Genomic DNA, 13591 nt, shown 5'->3' with positions numbered 1-13591 from the left:
GTCCACTTCCGTCATTTTTTCATCGAGACATCCTAAAAAATGAAATATAAAAAAATTAAAAAAAATTAAGCCTCAATTAATTTAAAATAACAATAATTGCTCTAATTTAATAATTAAGATAAGTGTACAAAATACATTTATCAAATACCCCAAACTTGAACAATTGTTTGTTCTCAAACAAAATAAAGTTTTAACTATACAAAATTTTCACAAATAAATTGATTGGATAACCTGTCTTTAGCTTCAAGATTGCACTTTCAGAGCTGAAATTATAAACTATTTCAAAATCACAATGCTAAATCAATTTCCACCTATCAAATGAACAACTAACACGTGTGTGTAAAGGTTCATGTAAAGCATCACAAAGTCATAAATTGATTCAATTCCCTTCTGTGGCCAGATATTTTCTTTCTTCGCTCATAAGATTCACACTCTAAAACTTTATTCAACTCCCAAACTTCATTCATTTCACTATTTCCCAAGGTATGATCTGAGGTTGAATTTTTATAAAATACTAATCTTCACTCTTTCTAATTTAAGTCGATTTTACTAATTATAGCTCAACACATCAACAAATGAGAATTTTCCTTATTTTTTATTACTTCAACTTCTAAGAATAAACTAAGCTAATAATTCCTTGTTAGAAGCCTGATTCTCTCGAATAAATGTTTGAAGCTTACCAAGGCATATGACAGTTTTTTTCTCATCTTTTGTACGGGTTCCTCTCCATTAAACCTTCCAAACGACCATTGTAGTAAGCTTTCGACCGATGACTTCCAAATCAAATGATCATTGGGCACCATATTTTTAGTACCCTTACAGGCTTAATCACTTGAACCATAAATGCTACAAAGATGAGCTTCAAAATTAGACAACACCATAATTTTTTTGTGTAATGATTAGTGCAATGCCCCTTATTAAACGCTTAGTTTCAAAAATCACCCCCAACTTAAGATTTTAACCTAATTTTTATCTTATTAATTCAGACAATTCACACAAAACTTAGCATACATAGAAGCCTCATTTTTCTCTATGTAAAGCTACAACACTATTCATCAATTTGAATCAAAAAATTTCTTTTTAATGTAAAACATAAATCTAGTGCTCATAAATATCGAGTTTCACATGACTAAGCATAAACTAACCTAACATATAAAACATAAATCTAGTGCTCATAAAATCGATTTTCAGTTTTCGTTTATGCTTTAAACTCTTATGAAACAAGTCTTATAACACATATACAAACCGTAGAGCCATCAATTGAAGAGCAGAACGTCTTGGGAAAGAAAGAACATATATTGGAGGAGATTTTTCACCACAATGACGAAGAGAAATGCGAAGATAAACGGGATTACAAGAAATTTCTTACACCAGTGATGTCATTTCTGAAAGCTATTATGTTTTTTGTTATTTTTCCATGTTGAGCTAGATTTTCATTGTACTAGGAGATCGGTGAACCTTGTGATGTAACTTTTTAATTTCTAGTTTTGCAATTTTGACATCAAAACACGTTCTTGAATTTTGAATAATTTATATACAATTAATTGCTTCCATTATTATGTGCATGTGATTGTGTGAGTGTGATGACTCATTTCATGCATTCAAGAGAAGGGAAATGAGTTCGACAGGGTATAAATTATCGTAGGGTCCGATTGGGGGATAAAGATATTCCTTTATGCCTTGTGAGAATTTTTAAGTGCTCACAAAATCACATATATTCTTGTATATTTGGACCCGTTATAGAGAGATATAAGATAGTAGTATATGACAATAGGTTCAACTTGACTCGAGAGAAACTGTTGGATAGATTTAGGAGCATTGATTCTTCGAAAATTCAATGTGTTGTCAATTTGTGAAATTAGGTTTAAGGTGAGCATTGTTTGGGAATTTGTGATCCTAGTGTTCTTCATATTCATTGATTCCATCAATCTTGCATTTAAACATCCATTTTTCCCTTCTAGTTCGTTTGAGTCATACATAGTTGCATATTAAGTTAAGTTAAGGTTTATTTAAGTTGCTACGAATCACGTTTGAAAATTCGATTTCATTAAAGCTGAGTTAGATAGAATTAAACTACTCAATCTCCGTGGGACCACATTTGGACTCTATTTTCCGCTTTATTACTTTTTGTGAACCGTACACTTGCAAAAACAAATCAAAAGAATAATGTCGTGAACAGAATGTATACACGCGGAATGATAATGTGATCAAATACTTCACAAAAGTAGAATACCAAAAGATACATCAAAGTAAGATCATTCAGGCAACAAAAAACCACAATATGAATAATCAGACAACTAATTAAGGGGTAACATTAATAAAAAAGATTTTACTTAATCTTGAAGAAACCAAAATCCCAGTCTCCTTAGACTCTAGAATTCTCGCATAAAACCTTAGATAAAGAAAGATTTCTTTCAATAGATCCAAAATATCACCAGATCAAAGAGTTATTTGCAATAAAGGTTCAAAAATGTTATGAAAAGATTGAAGATCACAAATCATAAAACAAAGAATACCAGAATCTGTTTTATTTTCGCTATGAACCAAGTATTAGCCCTTAAATGTACAGATCTGTGAAGATCTAGATTTTAACCTCTATAAACAACCAGAAATCAAGATTGAAAAAGTTTAAATTGAATGCTTTGATATCACTTGTTCATATTTTTGTCTTAAATATAATCAAACTTTCAACAAAAAATAAAGAATACTAAATTTTTTCTGCCATAAAGCCTGGATGTTCAACCAAACACCCTACTTACCACGTCAAGCATCCAGAATGATCTAAATCCACTAGACAATCAAAGAGTACAATCACAGAGATCAATAACCAAAGTACCAACCAAAATAACCATTAGAACATTAATTTCTCTCAAGAATTACACCAAATAATCAGAGGTTACTACTTATAAGAAGCAGATAAACAACCCTCACAACTCTCCATTTATAGATCTCTCCAAGAGCTCATCAGAAATAAAGATTTACAAAAGAAAATCCAGAAGATTTTACAGAGAGAGAAATGACACCACATAGGAATAAATCCCTAGAATCATATGGCAAGTGAGATGACCATCAACCATTTAATTGAGACAACCCATTAGCCCTCAAATCAATGGCTACCAGTCAAACACATGGCATCATCTCAGCTATCAAAGTTTTTATATGGGTAAATGTGTAATATATTGATCAAAAATCATGTACAAGTACACCGGACATACTCTAGCAGTCAAAGATCACGTACACTGGACATACCTAGATAACCAAATATCAAGTGCATATACAATTACACTGGACATATCTGGGCAAACAAAAAGCACAGATTTACAAATCAAATGATCTAGCAACCTAACGCCATAGACTCAAAATGAATTAAAACATTTGGATACAAAGAAAAGATAACTTTTTATAAGTGTGTTTTAATCCGTATAATAATGCTATCAACCCGCGAAATAAGATCCTCAAAGATCTTTCTGTTTCGAGCCATCCATAAATCGTAAACAGTGCTAGTAAGAGCAATCTTCTTAGCTTTATTATGCAAAGCCGTCCCTTGAGCCTCCTTTTTAATCCACTTCAATACACTAAGGATGGTGGACATAGAGCGTATAATGACAAGCCATGCATGGATCTTCTCCCCAAACGTGTGCACTAAACTAACAGGTGACGAATAAGTGATGATCCGTCTTTTTCCCAACACCACAAAAACTACAGTTTAAGTCAATCTCCATGTACCTTAGTTTGTCCTTAGTTAACAACTTGGACCTAGCACCAAGCCATAAAATAAAAGCATGTTTAGGAGTGATGAAAGCATTCTAAACAGTTGTTGTCTAGGCGACATATGGCCTCTTTGGCCTGAAAAACTCATATGTGGCCGAAACGCAGAACTGCCTGAAGCTGTCCAATTAGACAACACATCCCTTGTAGCTTAAACAGTGCGTTCAAGCCATATAATCTGATCATGAACTTCTAGCAGCTTTATAATCAATGGAGAGTCTTGTTTTCTAGCCTTGTATTCCCAAATATCCCATGAAGAAAAATCTGATTTACCCGTTTAATCTAAAGCGTGTCTTTCTTGCTATGAATGTTCCAAAGAGTTTTAGCAAGAAATACCAAGTTCCAACATTTTATATCCCTAAATCCAAAGCTGCCTTCATGTTTTGGCAAGCAAATACTACTCCAAGCAACCAATGACTTTAAAACCCCCAAAGAAAATTACGGCAAAGGCTAACAATCTTTGATATAACTGTGGCTGGAATTGGTAGAATAGAAAGCCAAAAGCATTTCACACCTTTTAGAATGGATCTCACTAATTCCGCTCTCTCTGCATAGGATAAAGGTATCCTAGACCATGCTCCAACATAAGCCGAGATTTTGTTGATACCTTAGTCATAAGAGCTAATTTCAACTTCTTTGTCGTAAGTGGTATTTCCAAATAATGAAAAGGCGTAGATCCCTTGGCCATATTAGTTAATTGGTAGATGTCCTCCAACACATAGCCACGAACTCCCGTCATATACAAGTTAGACTTATTCACATTTGTTCTTAATCCCGACATCCTCCAAATTTGGATAAGCACTCCATCAAGATACCAACCAAAATAACATCCCCTCTAGCATAAAGCATCAAATAATCCGTAAATGCCAAGTTATCTTCAAAGGGTTGCATTTAGGATGATAATAAAAGTCATTATTCTCGGTTGCGCCCTTTAGCATTCTAGAGAAATATTCTAGGTAAATAACAAACATAAATGGTGATAGAGGGTTACCTTGATGAAGCGCCCTCCTTTCCTTTATGAATCTATAAAGGCTTCCATAAAGTGCAATGGAGTAAGTAGGGACAGTAATGCATTCCATCACCCGTCCAATGAATTTTATTGGAAATCCAAGCCCTTCAAGCACCCTTTTTAGGAAATCCCAATCAACCGAATCATATGCCTTCCTAAGATCAATTTTGAGAAGGCATCTAGGAACAACTCTCTTCCGGTTGTATTGCCTAAGGAACTATTGAGCAAGGTAGATGTTTTCCATCATGCATCTATCTTTTACAAACATAGCTTGTGCTTCATCAATAACAGTACGAAGAGTAGGGCCAAATGAAAAGCAAGGATCTTAGTAATAACCTTATAAATCGAATTACAACGCGCAATAGGCATATAGACTCCCATGGTGGTTGCATGATTAGCCTTAGGCACCAAAGCAATGATCATGTGATTCATTTGCTTAAGAAGTGAGGTAGAATTAAAGAATTCTTTGATCGCTTCTACAAATTATCTACCAATTATACTCCAAGACTTTTTGAATAAGCAAGAAGAATAACCATCTAGTCCCAGAAATTTACATCTCCAATAGAAAACAACGCATCTTTGATCTCTTGTTCCGAGATGTCCAGAATTAATACTAAGCTTTGCTCTTATGATAACATGGAACCACTCCTCAATATATCAATGTCAATCGGTTCTCCTGGGCTATTTTTTCGCAGTGAGTCATTATAGAATTGTAAGAAATCATCAACAACTTTATGATTTATGGAGATACTTAATTATAGACGAATTTGGATTGTTTGATAGAATACGTGTCAGTTTTGAGGAGTGAGACGTGAGATCATCCATGCCTAAAAATGAAGGTAATAAGTCAACATTACCAAGAACTTAAGACATTTAGGGACCATATCCGAAATAATATTTTGTAGCGGACAATGCTTGGCCATCTACCTTTCCTAATAGGCACAACTTGTAATAGGAGATGCCTAGCTAACCAAGGCCAAGCGCAGCTTAATTGGTTACGTGACCTTAGGGTCCATGTGCAAATTGATGCAAAGCACTCCCAACCATGCCCTATCACTTTATGGGTTGTGCGTATAGGCATAGCCCATATGAGGCAATGCCTTGCCATTCAATGGCCTACGCGTACTGCTTTACCTCCTTAAGTAAAGGCTGTGCCAAAAAACAATCAATGTTTTAAAGTTTGTTCCAGGCATCAAATCAAAAAAGAAAAAGGGTTAAGGGTCATAAAGTTCGACATGTATCAAATTGAGGTCAAATCAAAGGTATTAAATAAATATTTATGAACATTTTAATTTTATTTTGACAGTTATATAATTATATTTTAAGAGCAACAATTATATATATATAGTCCCATATTGAAAGTGTGTTGAAAAAGTGTGTTTTATTGAAATTTGTCAATCCCATATTAGAAGTGAATCAATTATGAGACTAAAGAAATGGATATAAAAGAGCTCCATAGTTTGAGTGAATGGCCGGCCACTCTACTAGGTAACTTTTTTATTATGAGCGTGTTGTATGCCTATTTTTTGCAAAAAAAAAAAATGTATTTTGAAATAGTGATTTAATGAATAATGTATGATTAAAAAATAAAAAAAAGTTTCAAGTTTGCATATAATATTATTTTATTAAAAAATGTGTAGTTAAAAAGAATAGAAAAAAATGTATTTTGAAAAAAAATGAAAATCAGACAAGACCTATATAATAATTTTTTGCTAAAAAAATATTTTGGAATCAACGAAATCATTAAAACCTCACCAATTTCTAGTTTAATTGATTGATTTTCGATCAATTGACCAATTTTCTATTAAGTGGTTAACCTAATATAACTAGACCGAGTTTTGGTTCGATTTCCAATTGAATGGATCACACCAATCCATTTCAATTCTTGTATGTAAGAACCACAAACTTTATGCATTCACAATAAACAATGTCAATTCATGCTCGTTTCAAGTAGGGGTAGCAACGGAGTGTATCCCCCCATACCTGCCCCATACTCGTTTAAGGCGGGTGGGACGGGGCCTTGCCCTATTTACATGCCCATTTATTTTTATTTTTTTTAAATTTATTTCATTGCACCCATTCATTAAAGTGAGACAATAATATAATTATTAAATTTGTTTAATTCATTTATTTATTTTTAATAGTTTAATTGTTTGAATATATTTGGTAAACTAAAATTTTATTATTTATCATATTCTTAGATAATCTTAGTTGTCTTCTATTAAAATTAATGAAATTTTCTAGAGTTTTTCATTTAAAGTATTGAATTTAAAAAGAAAAAAAGTAAATGAAGTGGAGCAGGTGTTACTCGTACCCGTCTTGGGGCGAAATTCCCCGATTAAGCGGGTAATTCTCGCCCTATTTGGGACAAGACCGCGGGTATTGAGTTTGAAGATTTTTTTGCCATCCCTAGTTTCAAGCTTTATAGTTTATGGTTCCAAGACATGATTATAATAAAAAAATTACAAAGTTGTAATACTACAATTAAAGGAAAATTTATAGAACTACAAAACCAATTTGTACTCCACAAAAACTTACAGTCAGTTTGAGTCACAATTTATTGTAAGAATACTTTTTGAAATAGTAAAGTGATGAAAATGTGTGATTAAAAAATAAGGAAAAATTTTAAATTTGTGTATAATAATATTTTATTAAAAAATATGTGATTGAATAGAAAGAAAGAGAAAAACATATTTTGAAAATGATAAAAATCAAACGAAGTCACATGTAAAATATTCCTTACTCATCTAGAGCTTGTTTGGGAGAGATTAAAATTTGATTTTAATCTAAATTAAAATCAAACAATCAATATTAACCACATCTTTTATGAGCCCAACAACTTTTCAATTATACATTTCAAAAACTTCTATCGCATTCTACTAAAAATCTACTTTCAATCCTCAACAAATATACACCTAATTAACACAGTCATTGTGCGGAAAGAATAAGTCAAATCAGTCCAAAAACCCTAAAGCTCACTGTTAATTGGAAGGGAAATAATGGTGAACAGAGTTAAAAGTAGGGAAAGTGTAAACAAACTGACTTGATAGCGTTTGATTGTTTGTTCCTTTATCTTAATTTTTTAAATTGTTCATTCATGCTTCAACACGTGGTCTCCCAATTTTTAACCTTGTTTTTGACCCTTTTTTTTGTAGCATTTCTCTATAAAAACCGTCTTCTATTTTTGACAACTGACTCGGATAACAAAATTTACAATAAAGCTACTCACACAGGGCCAAAAATAGGGTGAAAGACAGGAATTTTAAAAAGTTGATGTGGCATAGTTGTTGGCTACGACTATTTGGAGGGAAAGTACAGCAAAGTCAAAGTGGAAATTGCATTAAATAAAAGAAAAAGTTTTGGAGGCAATCATGACTAAGGTTTTACGAGCAAAATGTTGACTTTAAAAAAAAAAAAAAAGTTAAACTCTAACCTTAAGGGTCCCTCATCACCCCTATCCTAGAGCATCGTGAGAGAGGTAAATCGCAGGTTATGCCTCCAAGGGTATAGGGTGAAAGGCTACTTGTACACTTGCACTTACCCAAGAGCCAAATCCATATTTCATAATTCAAACCCTTGACGCAGCAGCCTCAAGCAAAATTGGATTTCTCCATCCTCTCCTTTTACCACTTGGAGATGTGCCCTAGTGGCCAAAATGTTGACTTTTTTCTTTGCCACTTGTTTGAGTAGAGCATAGTTTTTAGTAGTGAATCAATTATTATTTGAGTGTTGTTATTTCGCATTATTCAAATTTACAATTAATTTACGTAATAATTTAGTGTTATTAAATAATAAGTTCAATTAAAATAAAGCTTTTCATTTAGCGCTGGTTTAGAATAAATTAAAAAATTTTTAAAAAGTTTTGGTAGAATCGACAATTAATTTCAATTGCATATTTTTATTGAATCCACAATTTTTGTCAACATTTCAATCACACACTTTCATTAACATTTGTCGAACTACAAAAGTCATAAAAAGCTACTGTTTTGAGGACAAACAAAACATAACTGCATTCGACAACGGGTTATTTCACCCGGTTTTTGGCCTTGTGTGAGTCGCTTTATTGCAAAATTTAACTACTAATCCATCTAGCAAAATGAAATTCGCAAGAGTTTTCAAGCAATTCTTGTAGTTTTCAACTCATAAAGATCATACAACATAACTTATATTTACATAACACCTGAAGGTACAGAGAGGAAACACTTAAAACTTCAATATGTAACCATAATTGCTGATTCATAATATGTAAGCAAACAAGCCTAAAAGTATTCTAAACTAGTGTAGCTGCTGCCTCGACTATCAAGTCATTCGGAATTTTCTGAGCTTCCACATTTCGTGCAGCTTGTCCATTAACATAGTGCTGACGGCAAACAGGCATGTAAACATCAGCACCGCCTATGAGTTCTGTCCGCGTCTCATCTGTTTTCCTCAAAGTGAAAAATGCCCGTTTGCCACACAACTCGCACCTTGCTGTCAACTTTGTAACGGTATCAGCAAGAGGAATTATATCAAGCACTGAGCCAAAAGTCCTCCTGTGACCATACATTACAAATTTTGATGACAATACATAATGAATTAAGAGAATTCAAAATCATTACCTCATGTAATCACCGTCTAGGCCAGCAACCACAAGAATTTTTCCATCAAGATCAGCTGCCTCACAGCAGAATTCATAGAGGTCATCAAAGAATTGAGCTTCATCAATACCAATCACATCCAGCTGCCCACAATAAAATAAATACGAATTAACAGGGCAACTGGCTTTTACACTTGATCAAAGATAAAGAATTCTTAAATGTTCTGTTAGTAGTCAAAAAAATTATCCGAATATGAAAAATAGAAATATGGAAATTGAATTTTTAACTGCTGTCTTCAAACTTCTCCTAAGAAGAGAAAATAACTATTAACATTTTTAAGCTATATCGCCTTTTGCATTTGGGAAGTACGTGAGAGGATCAATGTTAAGCAAAAGTACGTAAACATGGTTCTCCTGTGGTTAAGCAAGAAACATCCTTTTCAGTAGTCCGTAAACTCAAACCAGCATAAGCACTGCGTTTTTCATTGAATTTGAAGTATATCAGAACCCTATCTAATGCTCCTGTTTAGCATGTTCCGATCTTAGGATAACCAACATAGGGCATTGTTGGACTCCAGTAGTCCCAAAAAGCTGTAGTGAAAGGAGATATTAAGATGAGCATTTTTAAGGAACATAATTCAAACAAAGAGTCCTCGACTGGTTTCACATAATACAGAACTGAGAGCACCACTCCATATTCAACATATATTTTCACCATTAAGGGACGGTGAACTCAAGGTGAAATAAGCTATTATCAAGTAAAATAGATCAACAACATGTTAGGTACGCCATAAAACCATACACATTTGAAGTAAAAGGGTATTCGAGTATGTAAAAATTACTCTGTCATAGGCATTGGCACCAAATTTCTGCCTGAAAGACGAGAGATCTGGCAATGCCCAGCAAGGGAACTTCGTCCCATCGTGAGTCACCACTGAATCTACCGCATATCGCGTATCCTTGCTTGACTTTATTATGACAACATTTCTACATATTGTTTGCAGAAGCATCAACTTAGTTTACGGAAAAGGGAAATTGCCCCACTGCTTATGGGAAATGATAATAAAATTCTGAAATGTACTCTTTCAGAGCAGAGGCAATTATCGTTATGCATCAATTTATATGTTGAAAGATCCCAATAATCATTCTTGAATTCTACTATTAGACAAAATGAGAGAGAGAGAGAGAGAATCCTTCAAAGCAGCAAATTCTAAATTTTCCAAACAAAATTATCTTATGCTATGCATTAGGAAGACAGGTATTGATAACAGAAGAATAACCTGTCCAAGTTGAGTTCGGACTTGACACGGCGAAGGAGAGCAGTGGTTTTACCGGCGAACATGGGGCCGACAATGACGTGTACCTCACCGGATCGTTTCAGATTGCGACCGTTGACAAAAGAAGAAGCCATGACTAGAAGAGATATGGAAGATTGCTTATGGATCTGTGAATTCTTGTTGAAAAACTGAGGTATTTAATGATGGGGAAATCTTTTTAAAAATATGGGAGGGAAGTGAGGAGCGGCTGTTTTCCTCTTTTTATTTGGAGGGAGAATTTATTTGATCGAGGTAGCGTACTCGCAACTACTCTCTCATTTTTCCCGTTTAAGTTTTTTATTGTATTAAAATAATAATAATAATAAACAAAAAGGAAAATGGGATGACAAATAAAGGTGTTTTAATTTGAGAAATTTGAGCATTTCATCCCCAACCTTTGAAGACTTTTTCTAATCCATCACCAACCTACAAAATTTGTTAATGAAATGTGTGATTAAAAAATTGTGAGTTCAATAAGATATGTAATTAAGACTCCGTTTGGTACCTATTTTTTGTAAGAATGAGAATGAAAAAATAGTCGTTATGGAATCTACAAAAGAGTAGAAAATCAAATATAATGGTTTGATGTGATAAATAACAGTCATAATTTTCATTTTTATAGCCAAAGAATGAGAATCAAACGAGGGCTAAAATTAATTGTTGACCTTAACTTAAAATTTTAATTTACACTAAATAAGAGCATAATTTTTCGGGGCAAAATAGTCATACACTACCTTTTATCATTTTCCCCCAAAGTTGGAGTAGTGTTCTGACCTAACTCATCATTAACATGGAAACAGATTAGCATATTTGGTCCACCGAACGTTTTAAAATAAGGGTAAATTGCACTTTTTGTCCCTAACAATCCTTTTCTTTGGCTACTTTAAGCCTCAACCTTTGAGCAATTGACAAGATTCGTCCTTTGAACTATTTCCATCTATTTATACCGTTAAATGGTCAATTGACTTCTAATGAAGGGCAAATTTGTCCATCCATTCAAAATGAATTCAAATGATCAACAATAAAACTAAATAAATAAAAAGAAAGATTTTCATTCATCTTCTCCTTAATCCCACCCATATATTATTTAGTCTTAATCACACATTTCACCAACTTTTACAAAAATCTATTAAAGTTTTAATTTTTACCAAATCAAACAGGAGTTTAATTAGTCAGTTAAATTCACTTTATTGGCTCTTAGTTAGGGAGCAATGTTCATTTTTATTAAAACTCAATTGGAAGTCAGCAACCCAGTCAACTGATGAAATGGATGGGAGCCGTCCAAAAATGATAAATCTGGCTAATTATTAAAATGTTAGGGTTAAAATCAAGAGGAAAGAAAGGATGAGAGTGTGTGTTACAACCCATTCATTTAACCCTCGTTTGAGCCATATTATTGTAGAAATGAGAATGAAAAATATAATCGTTATCGACCCCACACAAGAAATAAAAAATCAAATATGATTGTTTGATATGATGGATAATGATAATACAAAATGTAAAGTAAATTGATGCAAGTTTGATTTCAAGTTTTCACTAGATGGAAGATGGGATAGTTATTTTTATGTTTTGGATAAAGGTTATTTTGATGAATTGGTTATTTGTAAAGGGACTAGAAAGTAGAATTAGCTCCAATTGATTAAAGAAAAATTTAGAAGATTTATTTAAGTATCGAGAAATTTAGTTTAAGTATTAGATCATTAGAAATAAAAGGTTTCTTGATTTTAGTAGTGGTTAAGTTGATTATCTTGTAACATATTTCAAGTGGTGACGAAGAGATTGGAAAAGCTTACCAATCATCTTAGGCTATAGCTTTTATTATATGAGTGAAAAAAATTTATTTTTCAGAAATAAGTATTCATTAAATTTAAAATTACTTATTTATAACTTGAGTTGATAGCATTATTTTCAGAATAAAATGGAATTTTTAATCAGTTGTTTTTAAAGATAAATCCAATTCAATTAAATCATTTTATTAGCATGTTATATGAATATTAAATATTTCAGCATATTTAAAGTTATTTTAAAAATCACCACAAAATATCCAGGTGATTTTATCATGGTCTGCACTCATATAAATGTTTTTCTACAGTGTACGACCCTATATGGTTATTTTACCCTATCTGCACTGGTGTGAATGAGTTTCCACAGTGTATAATCAATTATAGTTATTTTACCCTTTATGCACTATGGCGAATGTGTTTCCGTAATGTATGACTAGATTGTAACATTTGGACAACTCTACATGCGTATGACCAGAATTATAGAATTTCAAAATTTCAAAATTGAATAACCTTGCCATGTACATCGAGATTAATCGATATATGAATATGGTTATTCTCGGTATTTTTTTTGTGTGGTTTTCAGTAATATATACAGTTTATCAGATTTCAGATTATGGAATTTAATTTATTCGGTTTAAAAAATAAAGAATTTAGCTTATAGTATTGAGAAATGATATTTTTTTTATTATATACCAGTTTTCAAAAATGCAAAATATATACTTATTTGCGAATATCCACTAACTAAGTTACAAGCTCATATATTTTGTCACTTTTTTTTTATTAGATAATAGTTGAGTTGAGTAGCGTTGAAACCTGTTGATTTACTGCGTTGAGCCACATAGTCGTTATTTGTATGATTCATCTTATTAGTTTATACAGTTCATATATTTCGGATACATATATTTTTGTTATAAATTGTATCCATATCTACATATTTGGTATCTTCAAATATGCTGGGCATTTAGAATCTTTGCTTGTTAAGAAGTGTAAATTTCATTCCTGTACACTTTTATTTTGAATAGTTTGTATTTGAAGAGGCTGGTATACTCTATTTTAAATTATGTCCCGGTTTGTTTCTCATTTTTTTCCCATTAAAATGAAAAATATGATCGTTATCCATCACATCAAATCATCAAAT

At 32.5% G+C, this 13591-nt stretch overlaps 2 protein-coding genes across 2 annotated transcripts; both read right to left on the bottom strand.

The window, feature by feature from the left end:
* Positions 1 to 4536: 4536 nt before the first annotated feature.
* LOC111391528 lies at positions 4537 to 5209 on the bottom strand. Its single transcript, XM_023016757.1, has 3 exons — positions 5114 to 5209; positions 4760 to 4994; positions 4537 to 4643 (listed from the first exon to the last, which is right to left on the bottom strand). The coding sequence occupies exons 1-3, from the start codon at positions 5207 to 5209 to the stop codon at positions 4537 to 4539; spliced, it is 438 nt and encodes a 145-aa protein (XP_022872525.1).
* A 3657-nt stretch (positions 5210 to 8866) lies between these two features.
* Positions 8867 to 10868, bottom strand: LOC111391536 (thymidine kinase-like). Its single transcript, XM_023016774.1, has 4 exons — positions 10634 to 10868; positions 10196 to 10340; positions 9376 to 9497; positions 8867 to 9309 (listed from the first exon to the last, which is right to left on the bottom strand). Exons 1-4 carry the CDS (start codon positions 10762 to 10764, stop codon positions 9048 to 9050), a joined length of 660 nt encoding a protein of 219 aa, XP_022872542.1. The 5' UTR covers positions 10765 to 10868; the 3' UTR covers positions 8867 to 9047.
* Positions 10869 to 13591: the final 2723 nt, after the last annotated feature.

This window comes from Olea europaea, unplaced genomic scaffold, assembly GCF_002742605.1.
Source record: "Olea europaea var. sylvestris unplaced genomic scaffold, O_europaea_v1 scaffold8, whole genome shotgun sequence".
In the NCBI taxonomy this organism is placed as follows: Eukaryota; Viridiplantae; Streptophyta; class Magnoliopsida; order Lamiales; family Oleaceae; genus Olea; species Olea europaea.
Note: the sequence above shows the minus strand (reverse complement) of the source record. Positions and strands in the feature narration are given on the sequence as shown.

What these genes read in the sequence shown, in the direction of transcription:
- LOC111391536 (XM_023016774.1), bottom strand. Translation starts at nt 10,764, where the DNA reads ATGGCTTCTTCTTTTGTCAACGGTCGCAATCTGAAACGATCCGGTGAG. An exon ending in TCCGAACTCAACTTGGACAG is followed by an intron (nt 10,341 to 10,633) that starts GTTATTCTTCTG and finishes AACAATATGTAG; the next exon opens with AAATGTTGTCATAATAAAGT. An exon ending in CTAGACGGTGATTACATGAG is followed by an intron (nt 9,310 to 9,375) that starts GTAATGATTTTG and finishes GTATGGTCACAG; the next exon opens with GAGGACTTTTGGCTCAGTGC.
- LOC111391528 (XM_023016757.1), bottom strand. Translation starts at nt 5,209, where the DNA reads ATGAATCACATGATCATTGCTTTGGTGCCTAAGGCTAATCATGCAACC. An exon ending in GTTGTAATTCGATTTATAAG is followed by an intron (nt 4,995 to 5,113) that starts GTTATTACTAAG and finishes CTTGCTCAATAG; the next exon opens with TTCCTTAGGCAATACAACCG. An exon ending in AAGGAGGGCGCTTCATCAAG is followed by an intron (nt 4,644 to 4,759) that starts GTAACCCTCTAT and finishes AACCCTTTGAAG; the next exon opens with ATAACTTGGCATTTACGGAT.